Genomic DNA, 17,443 nt, shown 5'->3' on the forward strand with positions numbered 1-17,443 from the left:
CCTTCATGTATTTGCTCTACTGAAAGCAGTGGGCTTTGCAAAGTTCTTAAAGCCAACCAGACCATATTTTCCAGGCACCTAACTATTCTGCTAGTGCATACTCTGACCTTCCAATCACCAAAAAGTTTTCTGCAACAACTTATTCTGAAACAATGCTTACATGCTACTCTGAATAGGCCAAAAAAGAATATTACTATATATAAGACCTAACACTGATGTTTAAGAAAGCATTATTTTTCAATTCTATTAAATCCTATATATGTGATTAAAGTGTCAACTTTCTAAACAAGATTCATGCAAGATGTTACTGAACCCAATAAAAGATATTAAATTTTTGTGGTTTAACCTCATTTAGATTTATTTAATTGTCTCTGAAAGTATCTACTTCAAATTAAGTTTAAGTTGCAGTTATTTTTCTTATACAAATAGGATCATCTTACATGATAAGACTGAGTAAATAATTTCTCATTAAGTATCTGCAGCTACAAAACAATCTAACTTACTAATGAAAAAGACCAATAATCTTTTTGATTTTGGAAGGGCTGCTGGCTGTTTTTGTTTAGGTTTTTTTTGCTACACAAAACCTGATAAGGATATTCTCAGGAAAATGAGAAGGGGTATTTCCCAAACCACACTGTGTAATTTGGCTGTTGCACCTTTCCTTTCCTTACTGGAAAAAGCAATACTCTTACCATATGAAGTCACTTTGAAGGCATCCAAATAAAGGTCTGAAGACAGTCAGGACACTAATTTATCCAGAAGAAAGAAAATACTACTTTATGAAAGAATGTAGACTATAAAAATCATCCAAGAGGCAGAAGTTAAACCTTCCTTGGAATAGTTACAGCCAAGGAGAGAATTGACACCAACACTAACTAAATATTGCATAACAGGTGATGGAAGCAAGCAGTACCCAAATGGAAAAGTATTCTGACCCATTCAAAGGCAGATTTTTTCCAAACTTCATTTAAAAACAAAAGGTTTTAAACGAAGACGAGAGTTATGTAATGCTTGTTTTTTGAAACTCTCCTTTGCAAGATTCTTCATGAACTAAGTGTAGCAAATGAGAAGATAAACCAAGTGAAACTAAGAGTTACAGAGCATGAAATGACAGTTAAAGCTGAGAAGACAGGAGGAGAAATTATGCTTTAGGTTACCCCAATTAACTGTGGAGTGTTACCAATTCATACTGACAGCAATTCTTACAAGCTGGTTTTCGAGAAGACAGAAAAAAGAACTTATCATAAAGTTCTCTACGAACTGTCACCACTGATGATTTAAGACACATAGCAAGAAGAAAGCAAGGACCGTGTTTGGCAGCTATCCATGATATCAGCACACCAGTGTGCAGAAGTTCCACAGAACTCCTGTGAGAAAGCAGAAATCAGTACTTCATGGCTAATTTATATTTCTGGAGAAAGAAAAAAATAAAACCTCAAAAATTTAAAGCATTCTACAGAGGACCTTCAAACTAAAAGGATGATTTGCTGTGAAACACAGAAAACAGCCAAAGCTAAACCACTAACTCCTGTTTCATAAACAAGTGCAGGAAATACTAAAATCCTTCTGTAACATACTTATCTTAGAACTAGAAGACTAACATTTTATAATCCTGTTTAGATACTCTGTGAAACACCACTGTACTGCCTCAATAATACAAAATTGTAACTATGAAAAGGATTTTTTTCCAGAAGGTTCTAAGGTGCTAAGCCTAAAACCAACATTCGATGTAAAAACATATGTTATATGTTTTCAACTTTTCTATCTTTTATCAGCTTGTGGAGAAGAAATTTTTCTGGTGGGCACAGGAGTTGTAGATAACAAACATTCATGACTTATGTGTATCAGTAGCCTACATCAATCCTACTCCTTCAGTCTGCCCTCAAAGTGCATTGGCAGAGCATTTTGCCATACAGGAATATACAGCCTAAAACCACGCAGAATGAGGAGGCACAGGGTGAGAAATTACACTGAGCTGACAGTGGTGCTCAAGACTACACAAACCAGCAGTTAACACTTCCCACTGTTAAAGAAACATAGATAAAGAAAGGTGAGGGAGCTCTGTTTCCACTCCATTTTTGATCCATAGGGAAGATCACTAAGCAGCAAGCTGGTCATGTTTCAATCACAATTACTTCCACTGCAATTCCAGCTATTGATTCATAGAGTACAAGCCAATACTCTCCAATTAACTTAGGGACGAGGAACCAAAAGGATAAAAAATCAAAACAAATTCTCTCTTACTTATCTGTAATGATTTTTACAGTAAAAATCTGCATTCCCTCCCAGAGCCGTTGTCACAACAAGCGCTCTGAGCGCCTGCTGCCACAGACACAGCTTATGTTGACAGAAGTGACTTTATGCTGACATAGCAGTCCCACCATTTCAAACAAACTTTGTTCCTTCCTTCCACAGGAGGAATTTTTTTTCAGTATGCTGTTTTCTTGACCTGTCTGCACTGCCCCAGCTGGGCCTGCACCACAAACTTATATGAAGAGATTCACAAAATTTCCAAGTGAGGAACTGCAGTTCTCAAGTCAAGATACACATCTATTTTAACCTTCTACTTGTTTTCCTGTACATTAAACTTTACATTCACTAAGTGGGATAAATACCAATTACTCCAACCTCATTATCAACCTCATATAAGAATCAGGGCTCTGTATCTTCAAATTCACTTAAAAACAACAGGTTTCTAGCTGGTGATTCTGATGGCAAACATTACAACCATATATCAAATAATGATTGCAAAGAGAAAAAAATCAATCAAAATCATTAAGAGTTTGCATTTGAATTTGAATTGAAAAGTACATTGCACATTTTTTAATATTACTGGGAAAAATCCCCAGTATAAACTGGAAGCTAAGTTACAGCTAAAATTCTTACAATATATCCTTATTTCCCCCTTAGAAATAATGTATTATATTTTAGGGAAGCATATTATTTACATTTGTTACATTTGAAGACAAAAATGTAATTTCAGATGCCTAACTAGGAATCACCAGTGAACCACAGTAAATTATGCTACTAAGCTGCTACATATCCTTTTCAGCAACAATGACAACAGGGTGGAGTGTTCAGAATAAAATATTTCAGCAAAAAATATTTCTTTGAAGCTTAATTTTGAAGTTCAAGATTATTGTCTGTTCTGAAAAAAAAAAAAAACAATTCTGCACAAGTCTGAATTCTGAAGACATAAAAGCCCACACCCAGAAATATGGTAACATGAAGAGTGATGAGCAAGTAACTTTGAGAAAAATGTGTAATTTCAAATGCAGTGACTGGATTGTGATAAACACATAATTTTTGCTGCACTAATTTAAAAAGATAAGTCTCCTTGATGATCACTTCAACTCCCTCTCTCCCTCTGGGAGGTTAACATATCCACAGCAGAACTTCCAGAAAGAAATTGATGTATGCATTTCTCTGGGTCAATACAATTATTTAGCATTTTAACACAGACCTGTGCTCTGTTACATGGACATGGACTGCTCCTGAAGCAGTTTAGGTACAGGCACACTCACTCAATAATTGCACTGAAATGTCAATGCTGACATTATAAAAGACAAAGAATTAGCATTTTTGCCAAATCATTTTTATAACTCACTGAAGTTTAATCCATGAGATTATGTAATCTCCAATTGTAATACTGGAGATTATTACACACTAAGAAATGTGTTAAATCTTCTTGTTATTTTTAATTAGTAAGCACATAAACTGAAGAACCACCTTACCTGACAGAGTTTCGGCTCCTGTTTTCTATTTTCATTAAAATTCGTACATCTGATTGAGGAGATGCTGTATAGATTTTTAATCTGAAAAAAAAAGCAGCAAAGATGCAGAAATTATGTACAATGACTTTTCTTCCTGTCATCCATAAGAGATGGATCTCTTATGCATAATCAACAGCCAAAATGATGTAATTTTCATTAAAACAATAATCTGTCAAATACCAGGTGTTTTCTATAAATGAGGGTTATAATTATTAGCATGTTTTTCTAATTATTTTGAAGGTTTACTGTCACCTCTACTGAAGTTAATTATGGTTACATTTTTCAGAATTACAGTTGCTTTATTTGGTCTTTATGCCATGAGTCAATTTCTTAATTTTTTGTTGGTTTAAATTTGGTGGCTGGACCCCAGGGTTAGTTGGTTGGTGAATGTAAGGATGTCACAGGAATTAAAGATGTACTGCTGACTGGGAACTCAGCACTGCAAGCTGATAGTGCAGCTAATTTAAGCCATGTATTCAGAACCATTCCCTTTTATTAGTGCATTAGATCAACGAGGCAGGAAAGTTATTCAATACCCACCTTTGACACACTACAGGATCTGACTCCACTGGATCAATGTATGGCTTGAGGATATCAGCAAGTGTTTTATCGTCAGGCACCCTTTCAGCAAAGATAGAAATCAAGCATGTGAGACATCCCTCATCATGTACACAAATATCTATTGTGAGTCACCTGTATATTAGCATGCTACAGTGGCACAGCTGAGTAGCTCATGGGAGGATCATAAGTGTGCATCAATACTGCACAGATATGGCAGCTTTATCTCAGTTTCAGCACTGGGATTTCACAGGCACGTATGAGGAGTAAACAGATGCATATCTCCAGTTTCTAACTCTGCAAAGAAACATGCTGTTCCAATAGCCCTAGGAGCAGACAACACATAATTCTCATCTCCCTTAAGGCTAGGAAAAAAGGAGAAACATTTGTCAATAAAAGCTTATTTATTTTTTGCCTTTTCAAAATGTGTTTGTGGACTTTCCTACAAAGCAAACAATGCAACCATTTCACCCTGTATGAAGGTCAGTTCCAGAGTGCAGGTGAGGAGGGGTGACAAATTGTGCTGAACATCTGCTCCATGAGAAGAGAGTATGTCAGGTGCAGGGGCACTACTATTATGAATATACAAACTCTCTATTTACACAGAGAAAAGGACTAACAAACATTATGCCTGATTTAGAAAGTCTGCTAGCTTTCAGAGAGAAAAGGACTACACAACTTTCAATATTTTTTAGATTGAAATGCTCTTTTATTTAAGACTAAAATCAATACCTGAGTTTACCCTGTATAACAGAACTCAGTAAGAACTGATTAAAATATTTTGCAGTTCAACTTCAGCAGATTAATTGAAACTTTATAAAATATTTTTTAAAGCTCTGTACCCTTTTAAAGTGTATTCAGCATGACAGTGAGGAAATATGAGCTTCAAATGCCAGTAGAACTTGTTCTCCCTGAAAACAAAAAGAAATGCATATTCTTAGCCTTAGTTGGTAACAACAATTTTTTTTCTGTGATAAAGCTTGGTAACCTACAGCATAGGTGCAGAAGAAAATACACAGTTAAGATTTTGAATGGCTTCAAAGAGTAAAAGGGGCATGCAGAGAAGCTGAGATGTCCTTTGAAAGATGTAATGCTCCCACATCCTGTTAAATTTCAAATCCTCATGGAATGAAAATCTGTTCCTTACAAATATATTAAGATATCACCAATTAACTGATCAACAGTATTTCACATTTTAAAAGCGAGTCCAGCTGCCCTTTAATTTCAGAAAAGGAAACTGCTTTTTGGCATATCACCCAGGACATATTACCAAACCTGTGTAACAATAATAGCCAGAGTCCCAGGTGAGGCTGGGTCCTACAGAACACAGGGGACTCAACTTCTTCCAGCAATTACGGCCTCAATAGAAAATGTGTCATGGCCAGGGAAGGAAGCTGCCTTCTGGCATAACATGGATAAGAGAAGTTAGAAAGAACAAACATTTTACAGAAAGATTGTAAAACTTCTGGTAGAGACAAAGTGATGTCACATTCCTTTCTTCTGTATGTCAGTTGCTATTTTTAGGATCATCTTCCCTCTCCAGCTAGCATAAGTAATACCTGAGAACAGAAGCTACTGAAGCACAGCTCAAGAGCAGTATCAATCTAGGCAGTATTTCTAGAGAATTTTGCTACATCAGGCAGTCTCTATTTGCCTTTTTGCTCACTTGCAGAAAGTCTGCAGAAACTTTTCTGAAAGAATTCCATGGGAGAAAGCTTAGGGAAAAAGATTCCCTAATCTAAAAGGTAGGTTCCTGGCCTTTTGCTCTGGTTCAGAAATTCACACTCATGACAAACAGCAAAGATTTAGAAATTGGAGCACAAACACCTGTGAGGCACAGGGATATCTAATGGTGTCTTTTTTTAACTGCTTTTTAGAACATTATGATGATGAATCATTGCATCCAGGATAATCACCTTCAGTTATGCAAAGATTCTGGTCTACAATAAAAAGTAAACACAGTGTTGTTCCAACATGTTGATTAATTTGTTTATCAGGCCAATGAAACATTATCCAGCAGGTTCTAGCTGGCTGCAGAGAGAAGCGTATGTGCATCCACTAGCAAAACAGTAAACTTAGCTGCTAAAATCAATTAACTCTGATAATTCTCTTACCTAGTTGTTCCTAGGAGAAGTGAGTTTTACAACTGAACTACACTTTCTGGAGTATAAGTAAAATCACATGTATTAATATTTAGCAAAAAAAGAGCAAGCAGGAACCCCCAGCTCCAAGAAAGTAATAATTAGAATAAAATAAATTGATGAAGTCCAGGGTCCCCAAAACAATATGTGCCTCAGCAGAGTTGTGCAGCACGCCTTGTGATTCCTCCCTTCTTTCTGCTCATGTTTGTTAAGATAGAGAATGAGAATGTGGAATCAGAGAACATCAGGTCTGGAAGAGGTAAGAAGACTGTACAGCCAGAGCTGGAGGGTAACACAGAAAACATTATTAATCATATAGCATATATATAACCAGAAGTTGACATAGTATTTGGGCCCATGAATTTTATGCTCTTTTGTATATTGGTATGACAGTCCTAAATTACCAAACTGCAAAATGTTTTGAAATAACTCAAAACCACTGAGTGGAATTTTGGGAGTTTTCTACAAGGTAGGTAAAACAAGGTTTTGCAATTCTTATCTTGACAGCTGAGAGAAGCACCAACGTTACCATACACACAGAGCAAACTGGAATATCCCTAAGGTTATGTAACCAGTTCAGTTCCCTTGTGATTAACAAGCTTGTGATTCCTCTCAAACATGTTAATATCTGCCATTTAACACAGAATGGTGTTATTTCAAAGCACTTTCCCAAGGAGACTAGTAAAAGTTAGTAAGCTTTAGACACAGAAATAGGGTCACCAACATTAGCTGAAGGAAACACTTATGTGATGGGCACATTTATTAAAAAGTTTATAAGGACTGTTCAGATGAAGGTTTTGTTCTATGTTATTAACTAACTTGAGGCTTGGTGCCATGTTTTCATTTAACTCACCATCTTCCACAATTTTTTCAAACAGACCATGTTCATCTATTCTAAGTGACCCTTTCTGTGACACTTTGATCTTTATATCAAGACAGCCAAAGCATGAGAGAGACAAAGCATGACACAGCTCACAGAAATATGTACATGGCCCAAGGACTGTCTCTAACACAGGCACCTGAAAAAGAAACACTCCAAAAAGAACTTCTAGCTATCTGCTACCTGTTGCTAGGAACCTCTACATGTGTCTGTAAATGGCAGTCACACAGCACATCCTCATTTCACATGCAAGGCTGATTCCCTGTGGGCTCACCGAGGCAGACTCAGCTCATCACTGCAGCTGTAAAATCAGCTTAGAGGATTCTTCTCTCACTTCCGCCCTCCCTTCCCCTTCCAGGCACAATCTTGTCTATGGAATAGGGCACAGAAAGTGCTGTGAATCAGGGAAGCTGAAGTTAAAAAGCTCATTTCTCATCAAAAAATTCCACTTTGATAAAACAAATGTTGATTTTTTTCTCAGCAAACTAATACCATAACTGGCAATTAATGTCTTAGTCTCTCTTCAAAGTACTCTTTGGAAGAGTCTGGAAGTAAGTGGCAAGCAGAAAGAGGTAAGACAGTTTAAGAACAGGATAGAAGTAGGCAAGAAAAAAAGAAGCTTGGAACAGGAATAGCCTCATTCTCTTCACTATATAATGAAGTCTTGAAAAACAACCTGCTGGGTGCCAGTTATTGAAGTGAAGCCTCCCTCACCATCACTGATGTGTGCCCAGAGGACTTGATGTCAGCTGTAGATGCTATCAAGACTGCTTCACAACAAGTTCTGATCAAAGTTAGATATCCTGGCTCCAGATCTCACTGACTTCATTTTCCCTTATGGCTCACTGGGGCAGTATTTTCTTCAAATACAATGGACATGTAGTATGTTCATTTTCTAAATGAAAATGCCTAATTGTATAAGTTATCTGCATTTGAGTAACAGCTCACTCCATGAAGCATTCCATGCCACTCTGCTGCCATGGAATGCCCCTCCAACAGTGCCCTGGTTTTTTGGATATCAAGGCACTGACTTTAAAACTACAAAAGAGCAGAGATCTGGGTGAAGCACTAGCACATCAGTGATGTCAGTAAAAGCAGCATCATAGCCCATCCCTGCCCTGCTTGGTTTCATCTCATTTTCTGGCTACTTCAGAAGCATGGAAATGGATCAGAGGGAAAAGGGGAGCCAAGCACCTCTCTCCCTACACGAGATGTAGATAAAAAATACTTTCAGAACTGCACAGGCTGTTTCACAACTACAGTTTTACAAAAAGTGACTATCTACCTTTAATCTCTCCTAAAACTTCCAAAAACTTGCTTTGTCATCAACTGTAGTTCCCCCAGAATTACATATAGATGATTTAAAAATTTTTCACAGCAACAATGGAAACATTTTTACTTCTGATGTTACAAAGACAGCAGCAGTATATACAAAGTGGCTGTCTCCTCCAGCAGGCTCTCAGAACAACTGCAAAAATTTGCACCACCTTTACAGTTACAGCAGTACCTAAGAAGATGCTCAAAAAATTGTGATTGCAGACAGTACAGCTGCTGGGAATTAAAGGACTGATCTAAAAAGGATTCTGGACTTGGACATACCTGTTAAGTGCCTTGGTAGATTTATGGAAGTGTCTAATATTTATGCATTTCTTTAAAAATATATTAAATATCTCATAAAGCTTGATTTTCTTATTTAGGCTTCCTCTGAGCATTTCCTCTCAGTTTTGTCTAGGATGCAGTAGAACTGTTTTAAACATGTTTAGAAGATGTTTTGAAATATATGTTTATATATATGCAAACTAAAATATTGACAAAAATTCCAAATTCATCACATCTTAAGATATCAACAGCATTTCTGGCTCTACAGAAGTATTTCACTGGCAGCCTGTCAAAGATAGTGATTCAGTGATGATTCTGTTTCAATTTAGCAATTAGTATTCTTAAAATATTAGTATACAGGATATCTTACGTCAATGTGCAAATACTGTAGTATTTCCTGTCTCTTTCATTTTGAATTCATAAGTGATTAAAAGGACATGAAGTTTAATGACAGACCAGTTATCCTTTCATCTGACAATACCCAGTACTCTGTCAGAATGCAATGATGTTTAACTGAAGTACTGGGCATTCAGCTCATATAGGTTTGGATAATACTGACTTCCTTTAGCAACTTAACTTTCTTCTTCATGGGTCCAAGAAGGCAAGCAAACCTATGTACTAAGTAACAACTAAACTCAAGTTTAACAGCTCTAGCAGTGTTATATTAAGTCAAAACCCAGCTCAGAAAACTCCTTGCTACATTCTCATAATCAACACTTCAAACAATAACTGTAATTATCTCTACCTAGCTAAGGATTAGAGCTGACATTTTAGAGCTTCCAGGTGTACCTCAAAGTGTAACAATAATGATCTCTTAAATTTTGCTAGTCCCCAAATCTCCACACTGTATTTTTTTCTCACAATTACATTGAAGAGGTGAGTTAATGTAAGAACTTCCTCCTCCTCCTACATATACCCCTCTGATCAAATGCTCCCAGGCTGCAAGCATGCCTGCTGCAAGAGAGGTTTGTAGACCTCTGACCCCTCTTGGTGGGGAGGAGAGGTAAAAAGGATTTGGTCTGGGAGATATATGCTGTGGAGTGTGGAGGAAGCTGGCTGGAGATGTCTGTGACAGCGCAAGCAGCAGGGAGGCCTGGAGTAGGGCAGCACAAGCTGCAGAGCTCGGGGAACTGCACTGCCCCATTTCAGTGTCTCACGACATCGCCGCCTGCCAGGAAACAGGAGCCATGGACTTGCAAGCTCATTCCCCTCTTCCTGTTTGACCTGCTGCCTGGAGCTTCCCAGTTGGTGCTCCTGCCCTTGGTTTCAGCCTGGCCTCACCCTTCACCCTTTTCCCTGAGGTCCCCTATCCCAGCAATTCACCCCATCAGCTCCATGGAAGGATGTATCCAGTGGGCAACTCTCAGCTGTACTGAAAAGAGAGGCACCACAGGAAATGTAGGGTGAAGCAGCACTTCAAAAATAATTTATGAATAAGAAGTCAGATGCACCATGAGTTCACACTCTGGACTCAGACACTACTTTCTAATGACCCTCCATTACCTAGATATTCAATTTTACACATCAGTCTAACCCATGTGCTGCCCAGCATTGGCACGTATACTTCCACAACATGGGATTTAGCAAACAAACTCATGGAATCCAGGAAGTGAAGAGTCTGGCTAACACTTCAAAACAACACTGATGTGTCCTCCAGTGCTGGCACAGGCAGGAGATGACACAAGAATACATCTTGTACTTCCTAGTTCTGGACTGCTCTCGTTCCTGCCTTGTACTGCCCAAGAGCTTGGCTTGCAGGGAGAGTGTCAGGAGGACACAGGAGAAGCTGTTCTCAGTTTTCCACGCACACATGTTGAGCAGCTTCCAGCCTCCACCCTCTGGAGCAATCTGTCTACAAATCTTGGCTGACAAACAGCATGAGAAGGGGCTCACATCTACAGGAGAGGGACACACCAGACCCTGAGCACTGTCAGGTCCTAAGCTCATATAATGGATATATGACTATTTGCACAGCTTTACCTCGTTTCAATGTGATATTCAACAAAATGTTATGGGTGTCATGAACTCCTGTGACATCCACAGTCTGGATTTTCTCTAACAGAACTGGTAAAATATGTCACTTTAAAAGGTTACACTTCTACATCTATTTGATGTCTAACGTTCTGCTAAAATCTACAAAACCAAACCTGCCTGTGTTTTTCCCTAGAGCAGCCGCAACGACCCAGGTGGGTGTGTTGAGCAGTTTCCAGGTGGGTTATTACTCTTTCAGAGACAGACCTCTGGTGGCCACCCAGAGACCAGCACCGTGGAGCGCACAGCTCCCAGAACAGACGGCAAACACATTCTGAAAACATAAATGGCCACCAAAACTGAGACCATGAACAAAACAAGTAAAGGAGCCATCATGGGCATATGAGCCATCAGGGATGTCACTGCTGTGAGATGCTGAGAAGGCATTTTTATTTGACCCCAGGATACCACTGAGCTGAACTGCAGACCTGATTCCTGTCACAATGAAATACTTCTTCATTTCTTTCACTTTCACTGTGAAAATACTTTAAAATACAATCTCTGTACATTAGAGAAAAACCTCAGCGTGGATAAAGGATGAAATAGTTGGATTTTCTTTAGCTTTCTTCCTGAATTTGTATTTGTCTGCACTTGTCTCTCTAAACTGTGCTGTATCAAACATTCCCTTCCCCAGCACAGCAGCTCCCATCACAGAATCCAACTCGGGTACTGAAGCACCTCTTCAGATTTAAGTCAGCCTTTTCAGAGACAGGGATTTGTGCAAGCTTTCTACATCAATCAATCCTCTATCATAAAACCTCCAAAGAAGCATTTTCTTTTTCCAGAAAAAAAACTCAAGTGTTAATTAAAAGATCACAACAGCACTGATTCTTTGTTCCGTTATCCAGTGTTAGCATTCAAAATAAAGCATGAATTATGTAAGCCTAAAGAAAATGAAAACGTAAAGCATGAAATATTAAACAGCAAAACAAGGTGCATCTAACAGATTTCAAAGCAAGCATATTGGTATGAAGTCAAATTCTCATCACTATATGCTCCACATATTGCTGACTGTAACCAGCTGAAGACTCACATGGAATTGAAGGTGGTAGAATTTTCTCTTCTTTTTGTGAATCCAACAGGCAGTGTTTTTAGCTCAATATTGCACCCTCGAGCTTTGTTCCTCAAGCAGTATAACTGGAAAAAAATAAAAAACATTAAAAAAAATAATTGAATATATAAACCCCCTGAAAATTAAACAATAAAAAGCTGACAGGAATTATGAGAATATTATAGAAAAGGCCATATTTAATGAAATACTTCTAATTTTTAAAAAACCATCCCGAATGAAAAAAATTAACTACACCTAGAAAACTCTCTGAAACTTTTCTGTAAGTTTTTTTACTATTAAAAAAGAACATGCCAATGACCTTTTCATAGCAGAAGTTCTTCAACATACCATGAAAGTCGCAGTGTGACCACTGTGGGTGTAATACCACCACAGGGATGCTTTCTGGGTTACAAACCTGCTGGCAGAATGGACACACAAGCCACTGCCAAATTCTGATTTGAAGGTACCACTAATGGCAGCATCCCATTAACATGCCCAGTACCACACCCCTAAAACTGGCACCCATGCAGCATCTCACCCTCTTCAGCACACATTTCCAGGACATCACAGTGCTCAATACACACACACACAGAATATTACTCCAGCCAGAGAGGAAGCTGGAATCTTCTGAATTTATTCTGTCATCAACGTGAGCCCTGAGTGTAGGGCTATATTTCAAGGTATCTTCACAAGACTAGAAAACAAAATGGCCTTGATACCTTTTTGTGATTTATCAATGAGTCAAAATATTTTGGAGTAGAGTTGGTTGGGCTTTTTTGGGTTTTGTTTGTTTGTTCATTGGTTCTAGTTTGGGGAGTGTGCTTGGCTGCTGAAAGAGCTTAAGCAAAAACCCATTCTCCCTTAGAAGGCTATCTTTTATGTCACTCTTGCTTAGACTTAGTCTTTGAAGAGCTCTAGTTATCTTCATTTGGTATATAGGGAACCACATAACAATTTCTAGGCTATTATTAAATCCATTGTTTACCTGGGAAGCATGTACTTAAAAATTCAAAAGTTGTGGCGGTGTAAGGAAACAGACTTTCCTAACACACATCTATCATCCAACAGCAACAGTGGTCATACATAAATTTTAAGAAATGTTAGTGATCTTTCCTCCCAAGCAACTGGATGTAGGCATCAATACTATTGCTGCATAACCTAGAGATTTCTTTTGATTTCTGGCTCTAAAATTCGGGGTCATTCATACCTTCATAAGAGAGGTACCAGCTCTGGAATCTGGACTAGGACTACCTCAGTGGGAATTCAAAGGTAGCCAACCCTAATTCCAACAGAGCAAAAGGAGAATCTAAAACTTACAAGTCTTTTTGTTGCTGGACTATGCACAATACAATGTCGAGCAGCAGCATCAGCTGTCCTTCCCACATCTTCCAGGAAACGATAATCTGAAGGTTAAATGGAACAAAGAAAAATGTAGTGCCAGCCTAGTAAAACCAGTGAGTTTTAGAACACACACAGTATGTTCTTACCACTCAGAAGGTTCAAGTCAGTAAATTCATTTACAGACACAAACGCTGTTTTATCCCTGACTCCATTACAGCTCAGTGCAAGCTTATGTTTCTTTACACACAACAGGCTGAAATGACAAAAAAAAAAGGAATTAACTTGTTCAGCACATGAATGGGGAAATAATCAAAACTATTTAGTTCAGATAACAGATACCTGCACGAATATTTCATGCATCGTGGACATCTGTACTTGGCTGCTTCTTTGCTACAGGTTTCACACCTGAAAGAAGTAAAAAATACTTCTCAATAAGGGCGCATTTTTGCACCTCACTGGCCTATAGAATTGCCTGCTCAAAAACCAGGCACTAGGCCATCCATCAGCATTTTCAGGAAAAGCTATTTTAGTGCACCTTGAAAAGAGAGAGAGAAAATACAAATATGCTGGATTAGGAAAGGTGGCAGACAAAACAACACAAGCCATGGAGAGTATCTCCAAACACACACACATTACAACACTGTAGATGCATGAAAGAAAAAAATCCCACATGCTAACTGAAGAGCTGGAAACAGAGCAAGCCTTTATCAGCCTTTATGCTTTGTGACCTGTGCTTTTCTCCTCCTGCATCACCTGTACTGTGCACTATACCAGGCTGGCTTATAATACTCCCAGCTTTAGGCACACGGAAAGTAAGTCTCATGGATTCACACTAAACCCTGAAAAATGCATCCCATTTTTTCACTGGAACAAAAAGAGCATGACAACATGGTCAGCCAAACAACTTCTGGCTATCAGCAGGGCAAACTCCAAAGTCAGGGAACCTTTCAGGCACAATATGTAAGACTTATCAATTTAACTAATAAATACCAGTGAAAAATTATATTCCTCTACAAATATGACCACACGTTTTTAACTAGGCTATCAAAACAGCTGTTTCTCCCACTCTTAAGAAAAAGGTCTCTATATCATCACTCTTATTTTAAATCTAACAAACAGAAAAGAGAAATAACAGTTCCCCCACTTCAGAAAAGTTTGTGCGAATATACAAACGCACCATTTTCAACTCCTAGGCGATAAATGCCAGCCCTAACCCAGTTGTCTTCCTCTCCCCACCACGTGCTCGCTGTTTGCTGCTAGCGAGGGCCTGAAGGACAAGCCCAGCAATACCATCGCCTGACGAGAGCTGTGAATTAGCAGTACAAAGCCATTCTAAGAACCGGGGAAAAGGGTTTCAAACATTGCAAACCAGCAACGGGGAGTTACTCTGAACAGGGATTCCCCTTCCCCTCTCTGCAGGATCTCAGCGGTGCCCGCTGCCCACACCGCTCCAGCGAGGCTCTGCCCCGGGCGGCGGCAGCGCGCAGCCCCTCGCTCGCTCGGGCCTCACCCGCGCGGGGCTGCAGGGCACAGAGCCACCCGCCGAGACCCGCGGAAGGCGCTCCCGAAGCCCGTGCGGCCGCTGCCGCCGCCATGCCGTACCTGTGCAGGGACATCTTCCCGCCGCCCGCCGCCCGCCCGGGCCCGTCCCAGTCCTGGTCCCGCTCCGCCATGACCGCGCCGCGGGGCCTCACGGGCCTGCGCGGCCTCTGCTGCGCCGCCTGGCGGCCGCGAGCCCCAGCGCAGCCGCACGGGGCGGGCCCGGAGCCGCCGCGCCGGGGCCTGCGGGGCTCGGGGGCCAATGTTCCAGCCAGGAAGGCGTTCCAGAGCCCAGAGGAGGCTTCCCGAGCCGCGCACTGCGCCGCACAGCAGCACGGTGCCCCGCCAGGTGACACCGGGCGTCGCTCCTTACCTGTCCGTGTCCCGCCGCACCGGCCGCCGTCCCGCTGTCTGCGTGGGGCGTGCATTTCTGCCTCAGCTGTGGAAATGCACATCCGAGCAGCCTTATAAGACTTTAAACTCCTTGCTTTTAAAATAGAGATTTCCTGAAATTAAAAACTCCCAAAAATAGGGCAGTGAGACGAATAAAAATATACATGAAGCAGACATTTTCTTTAAAATTATAATCTTAGAAAACACCCCCAACATTTGCCAAAATATCACCTCCAAAGCCAAACTCAGAGCAAATGTAAAATCATGATGTCAGTGTATTGATCTTGAAAATACAAAAAGTGAGACATTTTCTCATCCTTCTGTAATCTTGCTTTGTTTTTTGTTTTATCAGATTTTTGTCAAAGTGGTCAAAAATGATGCTTTGCTACAAAATGTAAGATGGGATGTGGACATACATTACTTTGTAAAAGCAAACATTGTCCCTCTGTCAGTATTCTCTTGCACAGAGCATGTGCATTTCCCCTTGGGAAGGGAAACACTGCCACCTAAGGAAAGTGCTCTTCTAGAGGATTTTCATCATTTCTAAGAATGACCTATACAATATGAAACAGAATAGTAAAAGACAAAGAGATAGCTTGGAAGCTTATTTTATTATACTTTGGTGGTGTGGTTCACTGCAGATGAAGACAGACAGGTTGTTTGAACACTCCCAGGCTCCTCAAATACAGTCTGGTATCACCTTGCTGTGTACTGCTGAGCACACTTTGAATTGATAATAGATAGAGGCATATCAATATAAAGAGTGCTTTTCCTAATGGTAAAACTGTTCTTTAAAAAAAAAAAACAACAAAAAAACAAGCCAAAACAAAAACTTCACTGAACATTTTAAGCTTAATTTTAAAAACCCAAAATGATCTAATAAATTTTGCAAAAAAAAAATGGAATTTCTAAGAGGATGAAATGCTGATTATAATTTAACAGTAGCCATTCAGAAGACACACTATAGTAGATCTTTTCAGAAGTTACAAAATATATACAGAATATATCATCTTAAGATGGCTTTGGCATTAGCAATGTTAACTGAAATGCAAAATTTAAGTCAAAACTACTTTAGGTAGTTCTTCTTACAACGATTTTCACAATGGCTGTAACAGAAACTGTTCTGACTATATGCATCATATACAATATGCTGTCTTATACACCATTTCCAAAATAGTACACAAAAATATTTTAAACAAGAAATCCACATAAATAATGTTTTCAGTTATGTGAAGTATGTGACTAACGGTTTAAAATAAGTACCTTCACAACAGAAACATATCCTGATGTAACCAGCACATACAGTCTGAAAGATAAAAAGGGACTCAAATAATCTCTGCTAAGGCCACAAGCGCCCTGTCTTATGAAGAGCACCAAGGCAACACGGACAGGAAACACAAAGAGGTAGTGTGCCATCTGTTCAGATGTGTGTCCACCAAGGACTGGAATAAAGCAATGGTTAAGAAAAGAAGACTTATTGTACTGTGGCATGATTCACTTTTCATACAAAAGCTATTGCACATTTAGGAGCATTAGCAGGTATTGCTCCTCAGTATCACACGTCTCCAGCCTTCCTCAGGATGGTTTTTGTGCAGTGCTGTTAAAAAGCTTGCTAGGAATGCTTGATGTCCTGAAAAACTCCATGTTCAGATACTCCATTCCAGAAAATTATACAAGAAAGCACCAAGAAATTTATTTTTAAATACTTTAAGAAAATCGCTTTAGTATTTTCTTTCTTTCTTTTATTTTTCCAATGTCATTTCTCCTTAGGAGGAAGTCTTTTTCTTCCTGAGGTTATTTAACCAACAACACTTGAAATGATTCTTCAGTTTCCTAGTAATTTTGCCTGCAATGGATCATTACTTTTGATTCAATCTGTGCAGCACTCCATATGGATGCAACAAGAAACCTAGGACAGAAATCTTACAGGAAGCATACGGAGCCACTTTCTATGAAGTGCTGCTGGCCTGGTTTGAGGTGAGGAAGTGCATTAACTTGAACAACTGGAAGCTGATTCGTGTCCTGAGTGTGGAAAAAGAACTGGGTCTTATGCCAGCTGCCATCTTCAATCTGAAACACACAGGAGAAACATATCAGAGTCATATAAATGGTGAGCTTCAAAACACAAATGAAAATT

The 17,443-nt window shown here is 39.4% G+C and overlaps 2 protein-coding genes across 2 annotated transcripts in view; both read right to left on the bottom strand.

Annotated features, from left to right (window-relative positions):
• Positions 1 to 15,341, bottom strand: part of ZNHIT6 (zinc finger HIT-type containing 6) — a 29,932-nt gene extending 14,591 nt beyond the window's left edge. Inside the window, exons 1-8 of the mRNA XM_066556037.1 lie at positions 14,977 to 15,341; positions 13,714 to 13,779; positions 13,521 to 13,627; positions 13,351 to 13,436; positions 12,016 to 12,119; positions 5,174 to 5,242; positions 4,314 to 4,394; positions 3,735 to 3,815 (exon numbers count right to left, since the gene is read on the bottom strand). Coding sequence (XP_066412134.1) covers positions 3,735 to 3,815; positions 4,314 to 4,394; positions 5,174 to 5,242; positions 12,016 to 12,119; positions 13,351 to 13,436; positions 13,521 to 13,627; positions 13,714 to 13,779; positions 14,977 to 15,341 — 959 coding nt within the window. The remainder of the gene's footprint in view (positions 1 to 3,734; positions 3,816 to 4,313; positions 4,395 to 5,173; positions 5,243 to 12,015; positions 12,120 to 13,350; positions 13,437 to 13,520; positions 13,628 to 13,713; positions 13,780 to 14,976) is intronic.
• A 557-nt stretch (positions 15,342 to 15,898) lies between these two features.
• Positions 15,899 to 17,443, bottom strand: part of COL24A1 (collagen type XXIV alpha 1 chain) — a 114,825-nt gene continuing 113,280 nt past the window's right edge. The window contains exon 60 of the mRNA XM_066556038.1: positions 15,899 to 17,376. Within this exon, the coding sequence (XP_066412135.1) occupies positions 17,230 to 17,376 (147 nt within the window). The 3' untranslated portion in view covers positions 15,899 to 17,229. The remainder of the gene's footprint in view (positions 17,377 to 17,443) is intronic.

This window comes from Molothrus aeneus, chromosome 9, assembly GCF_037042795.1.
Source record: "Molothrus aeneus isolate 106 chromosome 9, BPBGC_Maene_1.0, whole genome shotgun sequence".
NCBI lineage: Eukaryota > Metazoa > Chordata > Aves > Passeriformes > Icteridae > Molothrus > Molothrus aeneus.